This window comes from Hypanus sabinus, assembly GCF_030144855.1.
Source record: "Hypanus sabinus isolate sHypSab1 chromosome X2 unlocalized genomic scaffold, sHypSab1.hap1 SUPER_X2_unloc_1, whole genome shotgun sequence".
Lineage (NCBI taxonomy): Eukaryota > Metazoa > Chordata > Chondrichthyes > Myliobatiformes > Dasyatidae > Hypanus > Hypanus sabinus.
The window spans coordinates 1,071,424-1,098,859 of record NW_026778979.1 but is presented as its reverse complement, the minus strand read 5'-3'; the positions used below and the strand labels follow the sequence as shown (position 1 = coordinate 1,098,859).

General features: G+C 45.4%; 1 protein-coding gene across 1 annotated transcript; it reads left to right on the top strand.

Annotated features, from left to right (window-relative positions):
• The first annotated feature begins 5,690 nt into the window (after positions 1 to 5,690).
• LOC132385678 (zinc-binding protein A33-like) lies at positions 5,691 to 26,831 on the top strand. The gene is made up of 8 exons (XM_059957881.1): positions 5,691 to 5,828; positions 5,928 to 6,101; positions 6,982 to 7,077; positions 7,489 to 7,722; positions 13,596 to 13,618; positions 13,706 to 13,763; positions 21,407 to 21,479; positions 26,220 to 26,831. The coding sequence occupies exons 1-8, from the start codon at positions 5,691 to 5,693 to the stop codon at positions 26,771 to 26,773; spliced, it is 1,350 nt and encodes a 449-aa protein (XP_059813864.1). The 3' UTR covers positions 26,774 to 26,831.
• Positions 26,832 to 27,436: the final 605 nt, after the last annotated feature.

Below are 27,436 nucleotides of genomic sequence, written 5' to 3'. Positions count from 1 at the left end.
GTTGTGGACAGTGTTGAGGATTGTCGAAGATTGCAGAGAGACATTGATAGGATGCAGAAGTGGGCTGAGAAGTGGCAGATGGAGTTCAACCCAGGGAAGTGTGAGGTGGTACACTTTGGAAAGGACAAACTCCAAGGCAGAGTACAATGTAAATGACAGGATGCTTGGGAGTGTGGAGGAGCAGAGGGATCCCTGAACACAGATCGCTGAAAGCTGTCTCACAGGTAGACAGAGTAGTTAAGAAAACTTATGGAGTGTTAGCTTTCATAAGTCGAGGGATAGAGTTTAAGAGTTGTGGGGTAACGATGCAGCTCTATAAAACTCTGGTTAGGCCCCACTTGGGTGAACCATGTCCAGTTCTGGTCACCTCATTATAGCAAGTATTTGGAAGCATTGGAAAGGGTACAGAGATTTACCAGGATGCTGCCTGGTTTAGACAGTATGGATTATGATCAGAGATTGAGGGAGCGAGGACTTTACTCTCTGGAGAGAAGGAGGATGAGAGGAGACATGATAGAGATATACAAGATATTAAGAGGAATAGAAGAGTGGACAGCCAGCGCCTCTTCCCCAGGGCACCACTACTCAGTACAAGAGGACATGTCTTTAAGGTAAGGGGTGGAAAGTTCAAGGGGGATATTAGATGAAGGTTTTTTGACTCAGAGAGTGGTTGGTGCGTGGAATGCACTGCCCGAGTCAGTGGGGGAGGCACTTTAAGAGACTACAATTTAAGAGACTACAATACAGGCATATGGAGAAATTTAAGTTGGGGAGCTTTCAGACAGGCAGGGTTTAAGGGTCAGCACAACATTGTGGGCTGAAAGGGCCTGTACTGTGTTGTATTGTTCTATGTTCTATGTTCAAAGCAAAGATTAATGGGAAGATGGACGATTGGAACATTTTTAAAAACCTATAGAGAGCAACTAGAAAAGGGAAAAGATGAAATCTGAAACCAAACTAGAAAATAATATTGACGTGGATAGTAACAGTTTTCTCAAGTATGTTAAAAATGAAAGAGAAATGACAGCAGATATAGGAACGCTAGAAAATGAGGCAGGAAAAATAATAACAGGGGACAAGGAGATGGCTGATGAACTAAATAAGTACTTTGTGTCAGTTTTCACTGTGGAAGACGCGAGCATTATGCCTAATGGTGTAATGCGTGAAGGAAGATAAGTGGGTGCAGTTACTGTTACAAGAGAAAAGGTGCTCAAAAAGATGAAAGACCTGAAGGTACACAAGTCACCCGGACCAGAGGAACTGCACCCTAGTGTTCTGAAAGAGGAGGCATCAGAGATTGTTGTGGAATTAGAAACGGTGTTTCAAAAATCATGGTGCCAGATGACTGGAAAATTGCAAATGACACTCCACTCTTTAAGAAAGGAGGAAAGCAGCAGAAAGGAAATTATAGACCAGTTAGTTAGCCTGACCTCAGGGGTTGGGAAGATGTTAAGAGTCAATTGTTAAGGATGAGGAAATGGAGTACTTGGTGACACAGGACAAGATAGTCCAAAGTCAGAATTGTTTCCTTTAGGTAAATCTTACCTGACGAATCTGTTGGAATTCTTTGAGAAGATTACAAGCAGGATAGATAAAAGGGATGCTGTGGATGTTGTGTATTTGGACTTTCAGAAGGCCTTTGACAAGGTGCCACACATGAGGCTGCTTACCAAGTTAACAGCCCATGGTATTACAGGAAAGTTACTAACCTGGTTGCAGCATTGGCTGATTGGTAAGAGGCAGCGAGTTGGAATAACAGGATTGTTTTCTGGTTGGCTGCCAGTAAATACTGGTGTTCCACAGGGGTAGGGATTGGGACTGGTTCTTTTTAGGGTCTATATTAATGATTTAGATGATGGAATAGATGGTTTTATTTCCAAGTTTGCAGATGATTCGAAGATTGGTGGAGGGGCTGGTACTGTTGAGGAATCAGGTAGGATGCAGAAGGACTTATACAGACCAGAAGAATGGGCAAGGGAGTGGCAAATTAAATACAATGTTGGAAAATACCAGGTCAGGCACTTTGGTGTAGAAATAAATGTGTGGAATATTTTCTAATCGGGGAGAAAATCCAGGGATCTGAGATGCAGAGGGACTTGGGGGTCTTTGTGCAGAAAACCCTGAAGGTTAACTTGCAGGTTGAGTCAGTTTGTTGGTGAGGAAGGTAAATGCATGTTAGCATTCATTTCAAGAGGTCTAGAACACAAGAGCAAGTAGGTGATGCTGAGCATTGATAAGCCATTGGTGAGGCCTCACCTTCAGTATTGTGAGCAGTTTTGGGCCCCTCATCTGAGAAAAGATGTGCTGGCATTGGAAAGGGTCCAGAGGAGGTTCACAAGGATGACTCCAGGAATGAAATGGTTATCATACAAGGAATGTTTGATGGCCCTGTGTATGTACTCGCTGGAATTCATTAGGATGAGGGAGGATCCCATTGACACCTTGTGAATGTTGAAAGGCCTAACAGTGTAGATCTAGAAAGGATGTTTCCCATGGTAGGAGAGCCTAGGACAAGAGGGCACAGCCTCAGAATAGAGGGGCATCCTTTCAAAACAGAGATGCAAGGAAATTTCTTTAGCCAAAGAGTGGTGAATTTGTGGAATTTGTTGCCACATGAAGCTGTGGAGGCCAGATCATTGGGTGTATTTAATGCAGGGATTGACAGCTTCTTGTTTGGACATGACATCAAATGTTACGGGGAGAAGGCCAGGATCTGGGGATGAGGAGGAGATTTAAAACAGAGGATCAGCCATGATTGATGGTGCAGCAGACTCGATGGGCCAGATGGCCTCATTCTGTTCTTATATCTTACGGTTCTTCTGGTCTTATGGACTATTTTCTAAATGGAGAGAAATTTCAAAAACTGAGATGCAGAGGAATCTGGGAGTCCTTGTGTAGGAACAACTGAAGGTTAATTTGCAGGAGTCTGTGGTGAGGAAGGCATATGTGAAGTCACCATTCATTTGTAGAGGACAAGACTATTAACGCAAAGATGTTGAATCTTTATAAAGCACTTGGAGTATTGGGAGCAGTTTTGTGCCCCTTATCTTGGAAAGGGTGTGCTGAAACTGGAAAGGGTTCAAATGTGGTTCATGAAAATGATTCCAGGATTAAATGGCTTGGTATATGAAAATCATTCGATGGTTCAGGGTCTGAATTCACCGGAATTCAGAAGAATGAGGGGTGACCTCATCAAAACCTAATGAATACTGAGACAGCTTGATGGAGTGGATGTGGAGAAGTTGTTTCCTCTGGTGGGGATGTCTATGGACACAGCCTCGAAATAGAAGGGTGTTGCTTTGGAACAGAGATGAGGAGAATTTCTGTAGTAGAGAGAATTGAATCTGTGGAAATCTTTGCCTCAGGCAACTTGCGAGGCCAATTCATTATGTACATTCATCAGCACATTTAACCCCGAGAAGCATTTTCCTGCGGACATACTTAGAAAAAGTATAGAATAGTAACGATAACAGAAGCAGGCAGTGAAAGATCAGCCAGAGTGCTGAAGGTAACAAACTGTGCGAATGCAAATACAGAAACAGGATAAATAACAAGAGCAAGAAATAACCGCAGCGGCTGCTGATGGATCTCCGGAGCTCTCACCGCACCCCGACAGGCTGAAGGCCAAGGAAGAACAAGGCGCAAAGGTCAACTCGTGATTTAGAAAACAAGAAACAGGAGCAGGCGTTGCCACTCGGCCCGTTGCACTGTTCTGCCCCTCACTCAGAACGTTCAACGTTTTGAACATCGTCAAGCCCCTAAATATGTCCGTTTAATTTAGAGAACTTGTGGAGAAAACTCCAAATATTCACTGCACTGTGGGTGGGGAAATTTCTCCTCATCTCAGTCCTGCTGAGGTGACCTCGGATTTTGAGTCTGTGATCCCGGGATCCACTGCCCAGCCAGGAGAAACATCATTCCTGCCCCTACCCTGTAAATACCCTGTGAGACTGTGTCTGTCTCAGTCAGGAAGCTTCTCCATGTGAACCTTGTGTTTATGAAATTGGTGACAGTTCTTTCAGACCAGCAGCTTTGACCACAAGAACATCAGACAGTGGTCAGCACGGAATGTCCTGCAGTTACTGCAGGAGAAGGACTGGATGGACACAGTGGAGTGGTTCCCTGAGCAGACAGTCCAGACCATCTGGCAGAATGCCTCCTCACCAGATCTCACCAACAGGCACCAGGACATCACCTGTCTGGCGGCGAGAGGGCCCCTCCCAGTCTGATCCTTGCTGCATGCCTGGAGATCACTCCCACAGTGCGCTGTCCCGAGATTACTGCAGTGGAGACGAGATGGTCACTCAGCACTTTGCGGACTGTGGGCTGGTGAAGATTTGTGAATAAAGATGCAAGGGCCTGTGCCACAGTTGCTGCGTGACAGAAGGCTCACTGATCCTCGGGCTGTTCCCAGGACGCACAGGAATTGCGAAGCCCAGTTGTACAGGAATGCTGCCAACTGACACATTCCAAACTACAGGGACACCATTGGGACTACAGAGATCCTCTACACTGGACAGGGAGTGGCGGGGTTGGCTCAGGAAGCCTCACAGTTATTGTAGTAGTGAACCACCCCAGGGGGGGACATGGCTTCTCCTTTCAGCTCAGGACTTCAATCGTCTTCCAGGGGAAGGTCCTTCCGACCGCAGGGATGAGGCCTTTGGAGTTTCAGCTGACGTTTTTGTCGCACTGGGTTTTTACAAGATGGGGTTGCTCACACACTAAACATAGAAATGGCCAGAATTTCCACTGAACACATCCAGCAAAACCATGTTGATTCCCGGAGCAAACACGAAGAAATCTGCTGATGCTGGAAATTCAAACAACACACACAAAATGCTGGTGGGACACAGCAGGCCAGGCAGCATCTATAGGGAGAAGCACTGTCGATGTCAGGACTGACTGAAAGCAGAGATAGTAAGAGATTTGAAAGTAGTGGGGGGAGGGGGAAATGCGAAATGATAGGAGAAGACCGGAGGGGGTGGGGTGAAACAGAGAGCTGGAGAGGTGATTGGCAAAAGGGATACAGAGCTGGAGAAGGGAAAGGATCATGGGACGGGAGGCCTCGGGAGAAAGAAAGGGGGAGGGGGAGCACCAGAGGGAGATGGAGAACAGGCAGTGATGGGGAGAGAGAGAGAGGGAAAAAAGACAAACAACTAAATATGTCACTGATGGGGTAAGAAGGGGAGAAGGGGCATTAACGGAAGTGAGAGAAGTCAATGTTCATGCCATCAGGTTGGAGGCTGCCCAGGTGTTGTTCCTCCAATCTGTATGTGGCTCCATCTTGACGGTAGAGGAGTCCATGGATAGACATATCAGAATGGGAATGGGACGTGGAATTAAAATGTGTGGCCACTGGGAGATCTGCTTTCTCTGGTGGGCAGAGCGTAGGTGTTCAGCAAAACGGTGTCCCAGTCTGCGTCGGGTCTCACCAATATATAAAAGGCCACACCGGGAGGACCAGACGCAGTATACCACACCAGCTGTCCTGATGAAGGGTCTCGGTCCGAAACGTCGACAGTGCTTCTCCCTATAGATGCTGCCTGGCCTGCTGTGTTCCACCAGCATTGTGTGTGTGTTGTGTGATTCCCGAGTCTGCAGCGCGCGTAGTGGACAATCGCGGTACTGCAGAGTATCAGCAGCTCCCGGAACGTGAAAGCATTCTGAATCAGGAAGTGCCGGAAGTTAACATGGCTTCGAAAGGAGAGACCGAGAGTTTGAGCGAGGAGGTAATTTGTCCTGTCTGCCTGGAGTTCTTCACCGATCCGGTTATACTGGAGTGTGGACACAACTTCTGTCGCTCTTGTATCACACGGTGTTGGGAAAGGGAGGAGGAATACTCCTGCCCGGAATGTAGAGAGGTGTTTGCTGACCGCACCCTCAGGGTGAATCTGGCCTTAGCAAATCTGGCTGAAAAAGCTCGAAATCTAAACCTGAATCCGATAGGGAAGGAAAGTAAACTTCACTGTGAGGAACATGAGGAAGAACTGAAGCTGTTTTGTGAAACGGACGAGACACTGATCTGTGTGATCTGTGCAGCTGCGCAGCAACACCGAGAGCATCGATTCGTGCTGATTAAAGAAGCTATTAAAAACTATAAGGTAAAAGCTAACGTTAATTTAACACTTAACACGTTTCCTTTGTCCTACATATTAGCCTCTATAACCAACACATCATTCTCTGCAACTTCTGCCATCTCCAACGGGATTCTAACATCTCTCTGTCTCACAGCCCACCTCCGCACCCCGCAACTCTCCGCTGTCTATACGGATCGCTCCCCGTACTGTATCGCCCTGATCCACTCGCTCCTCCCCACTGATCTCCCTCCTGGCACCGACACCTGGAAACGGGACAGGTGCTACATCTGACTAACCTCCTCCCTCGTCAGCATTCAGGGCGGCAAACAGCCCAGTCCCTCCCGTTTCTTCCATGGTCGATTGTCCTCTCGTATTAGATTCCTTCTTTTCCAGCTCTTTACCTCTTCCACCTGTCCCCTCTCAGCTTCTCACTTCATCACCTGATGCACCATCAATAACTCTCGGAGACAGGAGGCGAACGATAGGCTTCTATTAGCAGCAAAGTCCACGACACGACATCCTGGAGACTGAGGGAGGAGCAATGCCTCCGATCACCTTTCTACAGGGGTCTGTGGGAGGAGCCACAGGGGCTGTCAGCAGAGGGGCGTGTCCACACAAGTATACATAGTTTACCACATCACCCTCTCCCACGATCCCCCTCACGTTGCCTCACCCGTCACCTGTCAGCTGGTTCTCATCCCCAACCTTTTTCATTCTGGCTTCTGTCCCATTCCTTCCCAGCCCTAATGAAGGGTCTCATCCCGAAACACCGACTGTTTATTTCCCCTGAATAGATGCTGCCTGACTCACTGAGTTCCTCAGGCATTTTGTGTGATAATCGAGTTTGATCACCTGTTTCTTTTGATGCATCTTTGTTTCTATTCCTTCACTCTCTGACTTCCAGGTTCAGCTAAAATCTTCCTTAGACTCTCTCACAAAAAATAAATCAGACTTCCAGGAAAAGGAGCAGCAACAGAAAGAGATGATTTCCGGAGTTCAGGTGAGGCTTCCTGAGCGGAATTTCTGATATTACAGTCGAGTTTTGCTCCTTTTAATGCAAAATAGCAGAGTATCGCAGCTCCAGTGACCTGGGTTCGATTCTGACCTCTGCTGCTGTCTGTGTGGAGCTTGCATGCTCTCCCTGTGCCCACGAGAGACTCCGACACATCCCAAGGTCATTCCGGATGAATGGCTAATTACCGTTACAACCTGTAAAGGTGGGGAGGGTGTTTGTGAATCAGATGGGAGTTTATGGGTCTATAAGTGAGAATAGGTTTCAGGAAAACGTGAGGGAATGGTGTTATCGGGAATGCTCTCAGAAGTAGCATGGACTCCAATAGACCGAAATTAACGACAAAAGGAAACAGAGCACAGCAATGCAGTATATTAATCTTCACCTTTCATCCAACAGGAACAGTCACACAGCCTTCAGTCCCACATCACATCCCAGTTTGCTGAACTGCGCCAGATTATCACTGAGAAAGAGCAGAGCTTACTCAGGGATCTCAGGGAAGAAGAGAAGCGGATTCTCAACCTAATGGAGAAAAATCTTATAGTTCTTCAAGAGAATATAAGGATTATTCAGGAGGAAATCACTAAGTTAAAGGAACAGTTGGATCAAAAAGACAGCGTGATATTTCTCAAGGTGAGGGATTATATTTCAATTTGTTCCTCTCAGAGGGCACTGAATGAACAGTGGTATATTCAAAGTAAACACAACACCGAGGCCAATTCTGAAAAATCAATTGCCGTTGCTGGCGACCTCACACAAGTTGTTATACCTGCATGACGCACCCCCCAATCACTCCAATAATGACATTTGAAAATGTCCAAGGTACGCTTTCAGTCCTTCATTAGCAAAATACAATCTTGAAGCGATGAAACTTCAGGGTAATTCATTGTAAAGTAAGCTGCAACACAGCGGTCAAGAACAGAATGACATCTGCCCGTCCCCAGCTCAAAACCGCACAGAACAAAGTACAGATACGTAACTTTTTCCCTTCACTTTTACCATGTCCCCACTCATGTGACAAGTTACCATAATAGATAGATAGATAGATAGATACTTTATTCATCCCCAAGGGGAAATTCAACATTTTTCCAGTGGCCCATACACTTATTGTAGCAAAACTAATTACATACAGTATTTAACTCAGTATAAATATGATATGCATCTAAAATCACCCTCCCAAAATGCAGTAATAAATAGCTTTTAAAAAGTTCTTAAATAATTTAATAAAGTAAATTGAGTGGTAACTTAAGCTCAGTCCTAACCCCGGCACTTTATCATGTCTTGCCCCTGGTAATTGAATTGTAGAGCCGAATGGCGTTGGGGAGTAATGATCTCTTCATCCTGTCTGAGGAGCATTGCATTGACAGTAACCTGCCGCTGAAGCTGCTTCTCCGTCTCTGGATGGTGCTGTGCAGAGGATGTTCAGGGTTTTCCATGATTGACCATAGCCTACTCAGCGCCCTCCGCTCTGCCACCGATGTCATACTCTCCAGTTCTGTGCCCACGACAGAGCCCGCCTTCCTTACCAGATTATTAAGACGTGAGGCGTCCCTCTTCTTAATGCTGCCTCCCCAGCACGCCATCACAAAGAAGAGGGCGCTCTCCACAACTGACCGATAGAACATCTTCAGCATCTCACTACAAACATTGAATGACGCCAGCCTTCTGAGGAAGTACAGTCGACTCTGTGCTTTCCTGCACAGGGCATCTGTGTTGGCGGTCCAGTCTAGCTTCTCTTCTAACTGCACTCCCAGATACTTGTAGGTCTTAACCTGCTCCACACATTCTCCATTAATGATCACTGGCTCCATGTGAGGCCTAGGTCTCCTAAAGTCCACCACCATCTCCTTGGTCTTGGTGATATTGAGACGCAGGTAGTTTGAGTTGCACCATATCACAAAATAAACACGTAACACAGAATACAATGCAGACGGAAAACAGATGCCATGCTCCTACACACAGCATTTACAAATGGCAGTAAACTGTTTCTCACCAGACAATTGATGCATCTATTCAGGGATGTTGTTGTCCCATAATAATAAGATTAAGGGATTGGACACACTGGAGCCAGGAAGCATGTTCCCACTGATGGGTGAGTCCAGAACTACAGGCCGCAGTTTAAGAATAAGGGGTAGGCCGGGGGTCGGCAACCTGCGGCTCCCGAGCCATTTGTGGCTCTTTCACCTCTGTGCTGCGGCTCCCTGTGGCTTTGGGAAATAATTGGTCAGTATTTAATTAAAATGTATTTTATGTTAGTTTGTTAGCTTTTGAAATGTAATTCTAAATTTGAAGATTATGGTGATCTTGTACAATCTAAGTGTGGCGACACATTTCCTCACAATTAGCCAGCATTCCGGCTAAGGGAGATAGCCTACGGGGGTTTGTGAGTACGCGTCTTTTGCAGCATCTGCGTCCATGGGGGCTGGGTTGAGGGAGGCTTAAAAGCAAGGCTGTTTAGTTCGAATAAAGTTATTCGACTGCAGTTTACTGACTGCGTGAGCACACTGCTACAACGTGTTTTTATTGCTATTAATATACGTCACCACTGCCAATACCTGACACCCGCCAGTGCGCGATTTCTTTAATTTTTCGATCCAAGGTAAGCCAACTATGGAGAATTCTAAAAAAAGAAAAGTGACTGAAGAAAACAGAACGTTTAATGATACGTGGACAGATTCATTTGCTTTCACTGTTGACGAGACTGGTTTACCGGTATGCTTAATATGCAATGAGAAACTAGCAAACAACAAAAAGTCAAATGTCGCAAGGCATTTCCAGAGTAAACACGCAGCCTTTGCTCAAAAATATCCGGATGGAGATGAGAGAAAAAAAGCCGTTTCGGAACTGATGCGGAAGGTTGATCTGAGCAAAAATCATTTCAAGAAATGGATGAAGTCTGGAAAATCAACGACATACGCCAGTTATATTGCCGCTCAGGAAATAGTCAGGCACGGGAAGCAGTTTACAGATGGTGAATATATAAAAGAATCTTTCATTAAGATTTCAGAACATCTATTCACGGACTTTAAAAACAAGAGTGAAATTGTGCAGAAAATCAGGGATATGCCCCTCTCTGCAAAGACGGTCAAAGACAGAACCATAAAAATGGCAGAAGACATCACAAGACAGCAAATTAAAGACATCAATTCAGCTGTGGCCTACTCGATTGCCTGTGACGAGTCTAAAGACAAAGGTGATATTGAACAAATAGCGTTGTTCTGCCGGTATGTAAACTCTGCCGGGCCACAGGAAGAACTGATTGAGTTGATACCTCTAAAAGACCAAACACGGGGGGAGGACATCTGTGAGGCTGTCTTGAATTGTTTAAGAGCCAAAGGAATAAAGACCACCCATCTGGTGTCAGTAGCTACTGATGGGGCTCCGAATATGACGGGAACGCACAAGGGATTTGTGGCTTTACTGCAGAAGTCGCTGGACAGAAAGCTGCTGACTTTTCACTGCATCTTGCACCAAGAGGCACTGTGCGCTCAAACATTTCCTCCGGAATGCACAGAAGTAATGGATGTTGTCATTCAGATTGTCAATAAAATAACGGCAAAAAGTTTAAATCACCGTCAATTCCGTTTGTTACTGGACGAGATGGAAAGCGCATATTCTGATCTCCTGCTGCACAACAAAGTCCGGTGGCTGTCCAAAGGGGAGGTGCTGAAACGCTTTGTCGCGTGACTGGAAGAAGTGAAAATTTTCCTGGGCAGCAAAGGGCTCACCTTTCCTGAGCTGGAACAGCCAGAGTGGCTGGAAAAGCTACACTTCATGGTAGACATGACAGCGCACCTGAACACGCTGAACACAGCTCTTCAGGGGAAAGGACGCACTGCCCTGCACATGTTGGAGGATGTTTTGGCATTCGAGTGCAAGTTGACAGTGCTTGCCAGAGATTTACAGAAAGGCACATTGTCTCACTTCTCCAATTTGAGAGAGTTCAAACAAGGTCACAACATGATAAATTCGGAGTATTTACATTCTGCAATCATCGCAATGCAAACGTCGTTTGGGAAACGCCTCTGTGAGTTCAGAGAGGAAAAAAACACATTATCCTTCCCGGTCACTCCCTTAAGCATCGATCCTTCCCTACTGAATACGACTGCATTGGCAGGTGTGAGTCAACCTGATCTTGAGATGGAACTGGCCGACATAGCCGACAAAGACATATGGGTGTCCAAGTTTAGACGCTTGACAGCAGACCTTGAAGATGTTGCCCGTCAGAAGGCCGTTCTTGCTCAGAATCACAAATGGAGTGATATTGAAAACCTTCCAAAACCGGACAAACTTGTGTTCGAAACATGGAATGCTATGCCCGACATTTATGTAAACATGAAAAAGTATGCGCTTGGAGTCCTGTCGATCTTTGGATCCACATATGTATGTGAGCAGGTGTTCTCCAACATGAACTTTATTAAAAACAAACATCGCGCACGCCTCACAGATGACAGCTTGCGATCCTGTGTAAAGATGAAGGTGACGTCATACAGCCCTGATGTGCAGACGCTGTGCGCTGAGGTCCAGGAGCAGAAATCCCATTAACCAAGTATGATAAATATTTTAATTGCCTATTATTTTATGTATATTCATATTTTTTCATTGTTCAGTGAAATAGTCCTTTTATTTTTCAGGCTGACAGCTGGCTGATGTTATTTTTGGTTTGCTGCTGGCGGCAAATTTAAGTTTGGCGTTTTTCATAAATACAAGAAGGACTCAAATAGACGTTGAGTATTTTACTTAAAAGTAACCTTCAACCCAACGTCTTTTTTTCGGAGTTCAAAATGTTTTTGTTGCATGCAGAAATGTAATTTCGTTTTCTCTGCAGGAGTTCATCAATTTCATAAATGCAACACATTATAGTTTGTTTATACATAGCATAAAGGCAAAAAAAAAAACGTTGTATGCAGTGTTATTTCATTTTAAATGTCAAACGGGTTTTGCGGCTCCCAGTGTTTTCTTTTCTGTGGGAAATGGGTCCAAGTGGCTCTTTCAGTGGTAAAGGTTGCTGACCCCTGGGGTAGGCCATTTAGAACAGTGCTGCGGAAAAGCTTTTTCACCCAGAGATAGATAGATAGATAGATGGATAGATAGATACTTTATTCATCCCCAAGGGGAAATTCAACATTTTTCCAGTGTCCCATACACTTATTGTAGTAAAACTAATTACATATAGTATTTAACACAGTATAAATATGATATGCATCTAAAATCACCCTCCCAAAAAGCATTAATAAATAGCTTTTAAAAAGTTCTTAAATAATTCACTAGAGTGCATTGAGTGGTAACTTAAGCTCAGTCCTAACCCCGGCACTTTAACATGTCTTGCCCCTGGTGCTTGAATTGTCGAGCCGAATGGCGTTTGAATGGCGAGTGGTGGATATGTGGAATGCTCTGCCCCAGAAGGCAGTGAGGGCCAAGTCTCTGGATGCTTTCAAGAGAGAGTTAGATAGAGCTCTTATAGATCGTGGGGTCAAGGGATGTGGGGAGAGGGCAGGAATGGGGTACTGATTGTGTATGATCAGCCATGATTACAGTGATAGGTGGTGCTGACTTGATGGGCCGAATGGCCTACTCCTGCTCCTATTGTCTATTGTTTATTGTCCCAAAACTGGACAGCCACAATTTCTATACATCCCAGGAGAGAATGCAAATTTCTCTGAAGTTATTTACACTGATTATAACACAGAGCTGCTGACTGTGTCCGTAATTCTACATTAAGTATCCTCTAAAACTCTCATTAACTCCCAGTTCCTCCCACAGGCTGTGAGTGTATCTGGTGCGGTGGATGTGAGGCTGTCTTTCTCAATAAGAAAAAACAAAGAATTTGACCCACACATCAGAATTATCTTCTGTATCTGGTTTCCATCAGAAACTATTGGGAAGCTATTATTGTCTCTTTACTTTTATGGATAACATTCAAATGATCTTTCAATCCTTCAAAACATAACCAGACCATTCGGCCCATTTTCTCCTCTCAATCTCCCTCTTCAGAATCCTCCTGCCACCTGCTCACCACAACCAGCAACAGTGCCCTGAAATCTCTGGTCCCTCACGTGTTTATCCAGCCTCCCCATTACATTCAATCTCTGCTGATCCATTTCAACCACTCCTGTTGCAGTGAGTTCCACATCCTCTTCACTAAATTTTTTGTGGAATTTATTAAAATCCATTCGGAATTACATCTCCCCATAAATAGAGGTATCTTCTCCACCTGCACACAATTAAATCCATCACTGATCTTAAATTCCTCCATCCTATCACACTGACGTCATATCCAGATGATAATCCACACCCTGTCCTGTCTTCCCTGTCAGTTTCATCCTCTCGGTAATGGTCTGACATTCAGAAACTTTCCCTGTCATTTACCCCATGGTTCTGTATTGTACGTGTGTGTGAGTGATTGTGGGAGTGGGAATTGTCAACACCTTGTAATGATTTGGATGAAATTCAGGATGTGGACAGTAAGTCCAAGTCTAATCAGATTTATGTTTTATTTATTTCAGGAGGAAGCTCGTCGGAACAGAAGGTAGGACAGGCTCTTTACTGAAACCCTGAATGGATTTGTAAAATAGTTCAGAATAGCAAATTAAAACCAACAGTTTAATATTTACAGGATTAATGACGATGTCCAGGAATTGTCAGTGACAGATGAGACCCTACCGGTTGAAAAATTCGATCACCTCTATTTGTTGAAAACAGTGCTGAGAGAAACGCTTGATTCTATTAATCAAGGTAAAACTTACAAAGATTCAATTCTTCTTGTTTATGAAGCTCAAATTAGTTCCAATTTGAGGCAAAGATTGTCTGTAATACTGGGCTGAAGGGGATCTGAAGTTTATTTCACATCAACCCCACCGACTGGGAGGCATAACTGTCACATGGTCAGCAGGAGATGTCAGACCCCTGGACACATCAGCACAGGGTCACAATACAACCAATACATGGGACTGGCAGATGAACCACTGTGTCCTGATCCCAGACAAATCCACTAACACACCAGGACATAAGTTTGGATCTACCAGAGGAGCTGGGAATTTAATACTGACGATGATATTGTAGGGAATAAAAGCAGGTATCAGTGTGGTGACAGGGATTGTCAGGAAAATACACAAGTCCTTCATGTGCCCTGTAAGTGCAGACTCTGACTGACACAGGTCTTCCACCTTCCGGATCAGCATCTCTCACTGTTGTTAGAGGCAGAAGAGGGGATTGAATAATCAGGGGAACAGACAGGAGAATCTACTGATGTGAACGGGACACCCTAATGGTATGTTGCCTCCTGGGTGCCAGGGTCAGGGATGCCTCGAATCGTGTCCGCAGCATTTTAGAGAGGGAGGGAAAAGAGCCAGATATCTTGGTAAATTTTGGGACAATGACATTGGAAGTAAAAGCAAAGAGGTCCTGAAAATAGAATTTGGAAAGCTTGGTCAAAAGCTCAGAAGCAGCACCCCCAGGGTTGTAATTTCTGGATTGCTGCCTGTGCCACGTACTGATGAGGGTAGAAACAGGACAATTTGGCAGATTAACGATGGCTGAGAAGCCGGTGTAGGGGACAGGGATTCAGGTTCCTGGATCATTGGGATCTCTTCTAGTGGAGGAATGACCTGCTCAAAAGGGATGGGTCGCACCGGGACCCGAGGGAGAACCATATCCTCACAGAGGTTTAATGGAGCTGTTGGGGTGGGTCTGAACTAATTTGTTGGGGTGGGGGTTGGAACCGGAGTGAAGGGCTAGGACTGATTGTAAAAATGCAAAGATAGTGTGCAGTCAGACCGCCAGATAGGGCAGACAGATGAGAGGACAAAATTGCAGCCAGCAGGGTGAGTATCAGTGCATTAGGGATGCAGAATTAAAAAGGGTAGCAGATACAGTACACCAAGTGTTATATCTCAATGTTTGAAGTATGAGAAATAAGGTGGATGATCCTGTTGCACTATTACCGATTGTCAGGTATGAAGTTGTGGCCATCACGGAATCGTGGCTGAAGGATGGTTGTCGTTGGGAGCTGAATAATCAAGATTACACAATGTATCGGTGGAATAGGAAGGTCGGGTGAGGGGGTGGCGTGGCTCTGCTGGTAAATCAGTAGGAAGATGTGACATAGGATTGGAAGATGTTGAATCCTTGTGGGTTGAGGTAAGGAACTGCAAAAGTAAAAATGCCACTGAAACCAGTCATATACAGGCCTCCCAACAGTCAGTGGGTTGAGGCCCACAGATTACAACTGGAAATAGAAAAGGCTGATGAAAAGGACAATGATATGATAATCATGGGAGATTTCAACATGCAGGGTAATTGGGAAAATCAGGTTGGTAAAGGATCTCAAGAGAGTGAGTTTGTTGAATGCAATGTGATGGCTTTCTAGAGCAGTTTGTCGTTGAGCCTACTCGGGGAACAGCTCTACTGGATTGGGTGTTATGTATTGAACCAGAGGGGAGTAGTTAAAAGAAACCCTTAGGAAGCAGTGCTCACAACGTGACTGAGTTCAACTTGAAATCTGATAAGGAGACAGTAAAGTCTGCCATTGTAGTATTTCAGAGGAGTAAAAGAAATTACAGTGGTCTGAGAGAGGAGTTTACCAAAGGAAATTGGAAGCAGATGCCGGCAGTGATGAGTGCAGAGCAGAAATGGTGTCAGTTTCTGGGAAAATGCGGAAGGTGAAGGATAGGTGTATTCCAAAAATAAATAAATACTCAAATGGCAAAATAGTAAAACCGTGGCTGACAAGGGAAGACAAGTTATTGTAAAGGCAAAAGAGAGGGAATACAACAAAACAAAAATTTGTAGGAAGACAGAGGATTGGAAAGCTTTTAAATATATACAGAGAGGAACTAAAAGAATGATTGGGGGGGGGAATAAACAATAAATTGATTTGAATTGAATTGAGTTAATTACTTACATCCTTCATATACATGAGGATTAAAAAATCTTTACGTTTGTCTCCACCTAAATGTGCAATGTGCAATTTATAGTACTTTATGATGGATAATATGTACAACAGACTAGAAACATAGTACAACATAGAAATACAGTTGTGTCAGCATGAGTTAAGCAGTCTGCTGGCCTGGTTGAAGAAGCTGTCCTGGAGCCTGTTGCTCCTGGTTTTTATACTGTGGTACCGTATCCCGGATGGTAGCAACTGGTACAGTTTGTGGTTGGGGTGACTCTGGTCTCCAATGATCCTTCAGGCCCTTTTGACACACCTGTCTTTGCAAAACAAGTTAGCAAACAATATCAAATTGTTTTTCAAGTATTGTAAAAGAATAAAACAGAGATGAATGTGGATATAGGACAGGTAGAAAATGAGGCCGGATATATAACAACGCGGGATAAAGTGATGACAGATAAACCAAATATTTTGCACCATTCTTCACAGTGGAAGACACTAGCACTGTGACCGGTGTTGAAGAGTGCGAGGGAAGAGAAGTGAGTGCAGTTACTGTTACAAGGGAGAAGGTGCTCAAAAAGCTGAAAGCCTGAAAGGCAGATAAGTCACCCGGACCAGATGAACTGCACCGTAGTGTACTGAAAGAGGTTGCAGTAGACATTCTGGAGGCATTTGAAATGATCTTTCAAAAATCATTGGACCCTGGCATGGTGCCAGAGAACTGGAAAATAGCAAATGTCACTTAGCCCTTTAAGTAAGGAGGAGAACAGCAGAAAGGAAATTATAGATGAGCTAGCCTCACCTCTGTGGTTGGGAAGAAATTGGAGTCAGTTGTTAAGTATGAGGTTATGGAATACTTGGTGACACTGGACAAGGTAGGACAAGTCAGCATGGCTTCGTTAAGAGAATATCCTGCCTGACAAACCTGTTGGGATTCTTTGAGGAGATTACAAGCAGGATAGATAAAGGAGATGCAGTGGATGTTGTATATTTGGAATCTCAGAGGGCATTTGACAAGTTGCCACACATGAAGGTGGTAACCAGGTTAAGAGGCCAGGGTATTACAGAAAAGTTACAGGCACATTCAGAGCATTGGCTGATTGGTAGGAAACAGCAAATGAGAGTAAAGAGATCATTTTCTGGTTGGCTGCCAATAACTCGTGTTCCACAGGGGTCAGCGTTAGGACACCTTCATTTTACGCTGTATATCAAGATTTAGCTGATGGAATAGACCATAAGATTTTGGAGCGGAAGTAGGCCATCCGGCCCATCGAGTCTGCTCCACCATTCAGTCATGGACAGATCCAATTCTTCCAGACATCCCCACTCCCCTGCGTTCACCCCATGCCCTTTGATGCCCTGGCTAATATAGAACCTATCTATAGTTGCCTTAAATATGACTTGGCCTTAACAGCCACTTGTGGCAACAAATTCCACAGATTTCCACTCACTGACTAAAGTAGTTTCTCAGTTCTAAAAGGACGTCCTTCAATCCTGAATTCATACCCACTTGTCCTAGAGTAGATGGCTTTGTTTCCAAGTTTGCATACGATACTAAACTGGGTGGCAGTGTAACATGCGAAGAGGACGTTAGGAGAATACACGGAGACTTGGATAGGCTGAGTGAGTGGGCAGATACTTGGCAGATGTCATTCAATGTGAATAAATGTGAAGTTATCCACTTTGGAAGCAGGAAAAGAGGGCAGAGTATTGTCTGAACGGTGTCGAGTTAGGTAAGGGAGAAATGCAAAGAGACCTAGGAGTCCTAGTTCACCAGTCAATGAAGGTGAATGAGCAAGTGCAACAGGCAGTGAAGAGGGCAAATGGAATGTTGGCCTTTGTTACAAGGGGAATTGAATACAAGAGCAAGGATGTTCTTTTGCATTTGTACAGGGCCCTGGTGAGACCACACCTGGAATATTGTATACAGTTTTGGTCTCCAGGTTTAAGGAAGGATATTCTGGCAATTGAGGAAGTGCAGCGTAGATTCACTAGGTTGATTCCTGGTATGGCAGGGCTGTCTTACGCAGAGAGATTGGAGAGATTGGGCTTGAACACACTGGAATTGAGGAGATTGAGAGGGGATCTGATTAAAACGTTTAAGATAATTAAAGGATTTGATAGGATTGAGGCAGGAAATATGTTCCAGATGTTGGGAGAGTCCAGTACCAGAGGGCATGGATTGAGAATAAGAGGTCAGTTATTTAAAACAGAGTTGAGGAAGGGCTTCTTCTCCCAGAGAGTTGTGGAGGTGTGGAATGCACTGCCTCGGAAGATGGTGGAGGCCAATTCTCTGGATGCTTTCAAGAAGGAGCTGGATAGATATCTGATGGATAGGGGAATCAAGGGATATGGGGACAAGGCAGGGACTGCGTATTGATAGTGAATGATCAGTCATGATCTCAGAATGGCGGTGCAGACTCGAGGGGCCGAATGGTCTACTTATGCATCTATTGTCTATTGTCTATTGATACAAAGATTGGTGAAAAGGCCAGTAGCATTGAGGAAACAGTTAGGCTACACAAGGACTTGAATGAGGAGAATGGGAAAGAAAGTGGCAAATGATATACAATGTTGGAAAATGCATAGTTATGCATTTTGCACTTTGGTCATAGAAATAATGTGCAGATTTTTTTTTTAATGGGGAGAAAACCCAAAAAGCTAAGATGAAAATTGACTTAGCAGACATTCTGCAGGACACCCTAAAGGTTAACTTGCAGGTACAGTCAATGGGGAGGAAGGCAAATCCAATGTTAGCATTCAATTCATGGGGTTTAGATAGCATTGAATCCAAGAGCACGGTGTGATGCTGAGGCTTTATAAGGCACTGGTGAGGCCTCATCTTGAGTATTGTGAACAATTTTGGACTCCTCATCTAAGAAAAGGTGTGCTGGTATTGCAGAAGGTTCATTTCATAAGGATGATTCCGGGAATGAAAGGGTTATCATTTGAGGAACGTTTGATAGCTCTGTGTCTGTACTCGCTGGAATTTAGAAAGATGAGGGGGGATCTCATTGAAACTTTTTGAATGTTGAAGTCCTAGACAGAGTAGATGAAAGGATGTTTCCCATGGTGGTGGAGTTTAGGACAAGAGGGCACAGCCTCAAGATAGAGGGGGATCTATTTAAAACATGCGGAGAAATTTGTGCCAGCAGCTGGTGAATTTGCGGAACTTGTTGGGTGTATTTAAGGCAGAGCTTGATAGATTCGAGACTGTCACAGCATCAAAGGTTACGGGGAGAAGACCAGGGAGTGGGGCTGAGGAGGGGAGAAAAGGATCAGCCATGATAGAAAGGTGGAGCAGACTCGATAGGCAAATGGCCTAATTCTGCTCCTATGTCTTATGGTGATCAGACCACTACACTGAAGCATTGTGAGAATGAGCTCGGACACACCAACAAGCATTGACATGGGTCAAGATTTCATCTCGGGAGAAGCACACACAGCATAACCGGCCTGGCAAAGCTCCCTCACACACATACACAGGAAGGATTGTCAGATTGTAGTCAGAGCCTCAGCAATGTACGTTGTTATTTCCCTCAGTAACCTGGAAACCAGTCTCTTCAGAGACAGTCATTTATTCATTTAAACAACTCAATCACGTCACACATTGTCAACACACACCAGACATGTGATGACACACTGTGACATGCAAATTCAATGTGTATACACACCACACGGAAACTTACCACAATACGCGCACGCACACACACACACACACACACACACACACACACACACACACACACAGATATACTATTAGAGTGTGACACACGGCAACAGAAAAAGGCACAAATTCCCTTTTAGGATTGAAACCTGCCGTCCTTACCCGGTCTGTCTGTTCTGTGGCACTGGGCTGCCCTCTGACGTGACGTCACATCAACACTTCACAGACAGACTCCGGGGTGAGATTCCTCAGGAGGATGATCTGGGAGGGTTTGATGGATGTTGAACTCACGGCCCACTTCATCAATCTGCAAGACTAAGATGTCTTCTTGAGCATGGCCCATTTGTGTGTGTTTGCCCCCCATCCCTCTAACCATTTCCCATCTGTGTACCTGCCCAAATTTATTTTAAAATATTTTTATTTTTACCTGTTTCTACAGTGTTTGAGGGCAACTTCCATTTACCAACCTCCCTCTCTGTGAGAATGTTACCCGATAGACCACTCAGAAAAATTTCCCGACTCACTTTCAATCTGAGGCCTTTGGTTCTGTACTCCCAGTTCTTGGAAATAGAGACGTTATTTAAGCCCCTTATGAGTTATTTACCTCGATAAGGGGTCATACCTGAACATCCTACACTACAGCTGAATAGCCCAAGCTTATCCACTCTCTGTTTTTAACCCAGGCCCCCAGTCCTGGTAACATCCTCCTGAAGCCCCCTGTCCAGTGTAATGACATCCTCCCCATATTCGGGAACCGGAAATGCAGACAATACTCCAAGTGTGGTCTATCATCGACATCAAAGGCCTTGCTAAATTTCATGTGGACAGTGTGGAATAGGCTGATGAATACAGGACTGAAGGTGTTTTTTTAGATTGGGACAAGAAGGGCGGCGTGGGAGCTAAATTCTGAGGGAAGGCAGTTTTTTTAAAAAACTTCGCATACAAGCACAGCGAGACGGCGCAGGACAGCGCGTAGAGTTTAAAAAGACCACCACACTATGCAGCGGGCAGCGGAGTGGGTGGCAGCAGAGTGTAGGGCTTTGGCTCAATGGGCTTAGGCGGTAATGGGAAGATGCGAGAGCGAGGAACCGACTCTTTTTCTCCCCTTGGCAAATCGGCCCGACGGACGGGGAACAGCAGGGCACATTAGCTAACGGTTTAAAAAGTTCATGTGCTTGTAAGTGGGTGAGAAGACCTATCTTTCTTTGTTTCATTCCTGTAGAATTAGGTAGCATGTCTGCAGGGTTAGTGCTTTGTTCAGGGTGTCAGATGTGGGAATCCTGGGAGACCTCCAGCCTCCCAGACAGCCACATCTGCACCAGGTACACAGAGATTCAGCTCCTCGGAGACCGTGTTAGGGATCTGGAGCTGCAGCTTGATGACCTACTGCTTATTAGAAAAAATGAAGAGGTGATAGACAGGAGCTACAGGGAGGTAGTCATCCCTAGGCTTCAGGGATCAGAAAACTGGGTGACTGTCAGGAGAGGGAAGGGAAATGCCCAGATAGTGGTGAGCACCCCTGTGGCTGCCCCCCTCAGCAACAAGTATATCATTTTGGATGCTGTCGAGAGGGATGACCTGACAGGGGACAGCCACGGTGACCGGGTCCCTGGCACTGAGCCTGGCGCTGTTGTGCAGGAGGGAAGGTGGGAGAAGAGGAATGCGGTAGTCATAGGGGATTCCATAGTCAGGGGAACAGACAGGAGATTCTGTGAGCCTGATAGAGATACCCACATGGTGTGCTGCCTCCCTGGTGCCAGGGTACACGATGTCTCGAACCGGGACCAGAAGATATTGAAGGGAGAGGGCGAGCAGCCAGCTGTCTTGATACACGTTGGTAACAATGACATAGAGAGGAAAAGGGAGGAGGTCCTGAGAGGAAAAGGGAGGAGGTCCTGAAGCGAGATTTCCGGGAGTTAGGAATGAAGCTGAGATGCAGGATCTCCAGGGTAGTAATCTCAGGATTGCTACCTGTGCCACGTGCTAGCGACGGCAAGAATAGTAGGATCAGGCAAATGAATTCGTGGCTGAGAGACTGGTGCAGGAGGCAGGGCTTCAGATTCTTGGATCATTGGGATCTCTTCAGGGGGAAGTATTACCTGTTCAAAAAGGATGGGTTACACCTGAACCATAGCAGGAATGTTTAATAGAGCTGTTAGGGAGGGTTTAAACTAATTTGGCAGAGGGATGGGAAACCGGAATGATAGAGTGGAGGAGGGGGAAAACAGAAATAAATCTAAGATCGTGATCAGTAAAGATGACAGGAAGGACAGGCAGGTGATGGGGCAAATTTGCAGAAACTGGGATGAGTTGCAGTGGAATCAAAACAAAAAGTATCAAATGCTGGACTTAAGGTGTTATGCTTAAATACACACAGCATAAGGAATAAGGTGGATGATCTTGTCGTACAGCTACAGGTTGGCAGGTATAATTTTGTGGCCATCACTGAGACGTGGCTAAAGGATGCATGTCTGTGAGAGCTGAACGTCCAAGGATACACGGTGTATCGGAAGGATAGGCAGGTAGGCAGAGGGAGTGGCGTGGCTTTATTGGTAAGAAATGGATCTTAAATCATTAGAAAGAGGTGACATAGGATCAGAAGGTGCAGAATCTTTGTGGATTGAGCTGAGCAATCGCAGGGGTAAAAGGACCCTGATAGCAGATATCTACAGGCCTCCTAACAACTGCAGTGATGTGGACTACAAATTACAACAGGAAATAGAAAAGGCTTGCCAGAAGGGCAGTGTTATGATAATTGTGGGGGATTTTAACATGCGAGTGGATTGGGAAAATCAGGTCGACACTGGATCTCAAGAGAGAGAATTTGTAGAATGTCTATGTCAGAACAGCTTGTTGCTGAGCCCACTAGGGGTTCAGAGATACTGGATTGGATATTGTGTAATGAACCAGAGGTGATTAGAGAGATTGAGGAGAAGGAACCGTTAGGCGGCAGTGATCGTAACATGATTGAGTTCAGTGTGAAATTTGAGAAAGAGAAGTCGAAATCCGATGTGTCGGTATTTCAGTGGAGTAAAGGAAATTACAGTGGCACGGGAGAGGAACTGGCCAAATTTGACTGTAAAGGGACATTAGCGGGACGACGGCAGAGCAGCAGTGGCTGAAGTTTATGCGAGAAGAGAGTAAGGTGCAAGACAGATATATTCCAAAAAAGGAGAAATTTTCGAATGGAAAAAGATGCAACCGTGGCTGACAAGAGAAGTGAAAGTCAAAGTAAAAGTAAAGGAGAGGGCATTCAAGGAAGCAAAAATTAGTGGGAAGACAGAGGATTGGGAAGTTTTTAAAAGCTTACAAAAGGAAACTAAGAAGGCCATTAAGAGGGAAAAGATGAACTATGAAAGGAAGCTAGCAAATAATATTAAAGAAGATACTAAAAGCATTTTCAAGTATATAAAGAGTAAAAAGCAGTTGAGAGTTGATATAGGACTGATAGAAAATGATGCTAGAGAAATTGTAATGGGAGATAAGGAGATGGCTGAGGAACTGAATGAGTATTTGCATCAGTTCTCCCTGAAGAAGATATCAGCAGTACACTGGACACTCAAGGGTGTCAGGGAAGAGAAGTGTGTGCAGTCACAATTACGACAGAGAAAGTACTCAGGAAGCTGAATAGTCTAAGGGTAGATAAATCTCCAGGACCAGATGGACCCTTGTGTTTTGAAGGAAGTAGCTGTGGAGATCACGGAGGCATTAGCAATGATCTTTCAAAAGTCAATAGATTCTGGCATGGTTCCGGAGGAGTGGAAGATTGCAAATGCCACTCTGGTATTTAAGAAAGGGGCAAGGAAGCAAAAAATAAATTATAGACCTGTTAGCTTGACATCGGTGGTTGGGAAGTTGTTGGAGTCGATTGTCAAGGATGAGGTTACGGAGTATCTGGAGGCATATGACAAGATAGGCCAAACTCAACATGGTTTCCTTAAAGGAAAATCCTGCCTGACAAACCCATTGAAATTTTTTGAGGTAATTACAAGTAGGCTAGACAAGGGAGATGCAGTGGATGTTGTGTATTTGGATTTTCAGAAGGCCTTTGACAAGGTGCCACACATGAGGCTGCTAAACAAGATAAGAACCCGTGGAATTACGGGAAAGTTACATACGTCGATAGAGCGTTGGCTGATTGGCAGGAAACAGAGAGTTGGAATAGAGGATCCCATTCTGGTTGTCTGCCAGTTACCAGTGGTGTTCCACAGGGGTCCGTGTTGGGGCCACTTCTTTTTACATATATCAATGATTTGGGTTATGGAATAGATGGCTTTGTGGCTAAGTTTGCTGATGATACAAAGATAGGTGGAGGGGATGGTAGTGCTGAGGAAACAGAGAGTCTGCAGAAAGACTTGGATAGATTGGGAGAATGGTCAAACAAGTGGCAAATGAAATACAATGCTGAAAAGTGTATGGTCATGCACTTTTGTGGAAGAAATAAACGGGCAGACCATTATTTAAATAGAGAGAGAATTCAAAGTTCTGAGATGCAACGGGACTTGGGAGTGCTCGTGCAGGATACCCTTAAGGTTAACGTCCAGGTTGAGTCGGTGGTGAAGAAGTCGAATGCAATGTTGGCATTCATTACCAGAGGAATAGATCATAGGAGCAGGGATGACATGTTGAGGCTCTATAAGGCAGTGGTAAGACCTCACTTGGAATACTGTGTGCAGTTTTGGGCTCCTTATTTACGAAAGGATGTTCTGACATTGGAGAGGGTTCAGAGAAGATTCACTAGAATGATTCCGGGAATGAGAGGGTTAACATGTGAGGAACAGTTGACCGCTCTTGGACTGTACTCCGTGGAGTTTAGAATGAGGGGGAACCTCACAGAATCATGTCAAATGTTAAAAGGCATGGACAGAGTGGATGTGGCAAAGTTGTTTCCCATGATGGGGGAAGTCTAGTACGAGAGAGCATGACTCAAGGATTGAAGGGCGACCATTCAGAACGGAGTTGCGAAGTAACTTTTTTAGCCAGAGGGTGGTGAATCTGTGAATTTCTTGCGGCAGTGGAGGCCAGGTCATTGGGTGTATTTAAGGCAGAGATTGATCGGTATCTGAGTAGCCAGGGCATCAAAGGTCATGGTGAGAAGGTGGAGCAGTGGGACTAAATGGGAGAATGGATCAGCTCATGATAAAAGGGCCGAATGGCCGGCTTCTGCTGCTTTGTCTTATGGTCTTATTTAAATGCACCAGTATACGGAATAAGGATCTTGTAGCACAGGTAGAGTTTGACAGGTACAAACTTAGGCAGGTATGACTTTGGTTGAAGGAATAAAGACTTAGACAATACTGAAAACAGGGCGAAATACAAAAATCAGATGTGTAAAGGGACGTGGGTATCCTTCTGCAGGATTCCCTGAAGGTTAACTTGCAGTTTGTGTCAGTGGTAAGATTGACAAACTCAATGTTTGCTTTCATTTCGAGAGGATTAGAGTACAAGAGCAAGGATGTAATTCTGAGGTTTTATAAGGCATTGATCAGACCACACTTGGAGTATTGTGAGCAGTCTTGGTCCCTCCTATAGGAAATCATGTACTGCTATTGGGGGGGGGGGGGTCACAAGAATTATTCCGGGAATGGAAGAGTTAACACATGAGGAGTCTTTGTTGATTCTGGGCCTGTACTCACTGGAGTTTAGCAGACTAGCTGATTTATTATCCCTCTCAACCCTATTCTCCCGCATCCTCCCCATTACTTTTGAAACTCTGACTAATCAATCTGTTTACTTATTAACTTCTGCTTTAAAAATCAAACAGGAGAAAATCTGCAGATGCTGGTAATCCAAGCTACACAGGTCCTGATGAAGGGTCTCGCCAGATCTCTCTGACTCCTGTCTGGAGAGAGTTGATGTTGGGAGAATGTGGGTGGGTCGAGAACGGTAAGCACAGCCTCCGACTATAGGGATGTCCATTTAGGACAGAGATGAGGAGGAATTCCTTTATCCACAGGATAGTGAATCTGCCACAGGCAGCTGTGGAGGCCAAATAATTCAGTATATTTAAAGCAGAGTAACACACACAAATTGTTGGGGGAGCAGCAGGCCGGGAAGTTTCTATGGAAAAGAGTAAACAGTCGACGGTTCAGACTGAAACACTTCATCAAGATCTGTGTTGCTTAAGGATCCCTGCAAATTCATCCTCTGTCCTAATGAGGAGCTGCGGGGGATGAGGATGTGGGAAAGGGGACAAAGTCATCCTGCTACTCGAGTCTCCCCCTGATCCCAGGGGCCTCGCTGTCCGGGTCTCCAAACGGATCCCCAGGGCTGCGCTACCCGAGTCTCACCCCGATCCCCGGGGCCCCGCCGCTCGAGTCTCCCTACGATCCCAGGGTACGCGATGCCCGGGTCTCCCCCCGATCCCCAAGGCCGCGCTGCCCGGTTCTCACCCCACTCCCCGGGGCCCCGCTGCATGAGTCTCCCCAACGATCCCCGGGGCCGCGCTGCCCGAGTCTCTCCCCGATCCCCGGAACCCCGCCGTCTGAGTCTCTCCCCGATCCCCGGGGCCGCGCTGCCCGAGTCTCTCCCCTGATCCCCGGGGACTGTCTAATTCTCTGCTTCTCCCCCCAGTCTCTGTCACACTGGATGTGGAAACAGCGAGTCCGTGGCTCGAGGTGTCTGAGGATCGGAAGAGTGTGAGATGGACCGGGACACGGAGAAATCTCCCTGACACCGGGAAGAGATTCACACACTGGGATTGTGTGCTGGGATCAGAGGGATTCACATCGGGGAGATATTACTGGGAGGTGGAGGTGACGGAGATTGGGGGCTGGTGGCTGGGAGTCACCGCAGAGTCTGTGAGGAGGAAGGGATGGTTCAGTCTGAGGCCGGAGACCGGATTTTGGGTCATCGGGCGGTATTGTGATGTGTTATATCGGGATTGTGACGAGTCCCGTGGTCTCGCCTCCCCCGAGTCCCTTCTCGCTGCCAGTCCCATCCCCGGGAGGGTGGGAATTTACCTCAGTTACGAGTCCGGGACAGTTTCATTTTACAACGCGGAGACCAAGTCCCATCTCCACACCTTCACTGGGAATAAATTCACGGGGAAACTTTATCCTCTCTTCCGGACTGTGGATGGAAACCAGTGGCTGAGAATCTGTTCCGGTTCCGCTCCGCGTCTGTAAACGCGTCGGGTCCCGGGACCGGCGTCAGGAGTAAAGTCCGTGTAAATATAAATGTGCGGAGAGTGCAGCTAAATATGTGGCTATATATGTGGAGGGAGGGCTTCATGTTTCTGGACAATTGGGCTTTGTTCCCGGGAAGGTGGGGCCTGTTCCGACGGGACGGTTTGCCCCTGAACTGGAGGGGGATTAACATCCTTGCGGGTAGATTTGCCAGTGCTGCTGGTGTGGGGGGTAAAAGAGATTTGCAGAGGGATGGGAACCAAATTGTTCGAGCAGATAGTGAGGTGGAGGAGGATAAAGGTCATGTGGGGACTGCATGTATAGACAAAAATCAAAGGGTTGTACATTAGGTTGTAAATTAATTTTCAGAACTTTAGAAATTGTAGAAAACAAAGATTTTAATGAAGAACATGACCAGAACATATGTGAAAAAGTGGCTACTTCAGTTTTACACCTATCGCAATAATTGTCTATGTTAGGAAATATTTTGGAATATCTGTCCTTTGTTAAATAGTAACTGTTAACAATTTTAAATTGAATTAAACACTGATTGGCACATATCAAAGAGGAATTGACCATCTTCATTAACAAAGGTCATATTAAGTTCTCTCTCCCAATCTTGTTTAACTTTTACTGATTAAGGAGATCTGTTTTTCTTTTCGC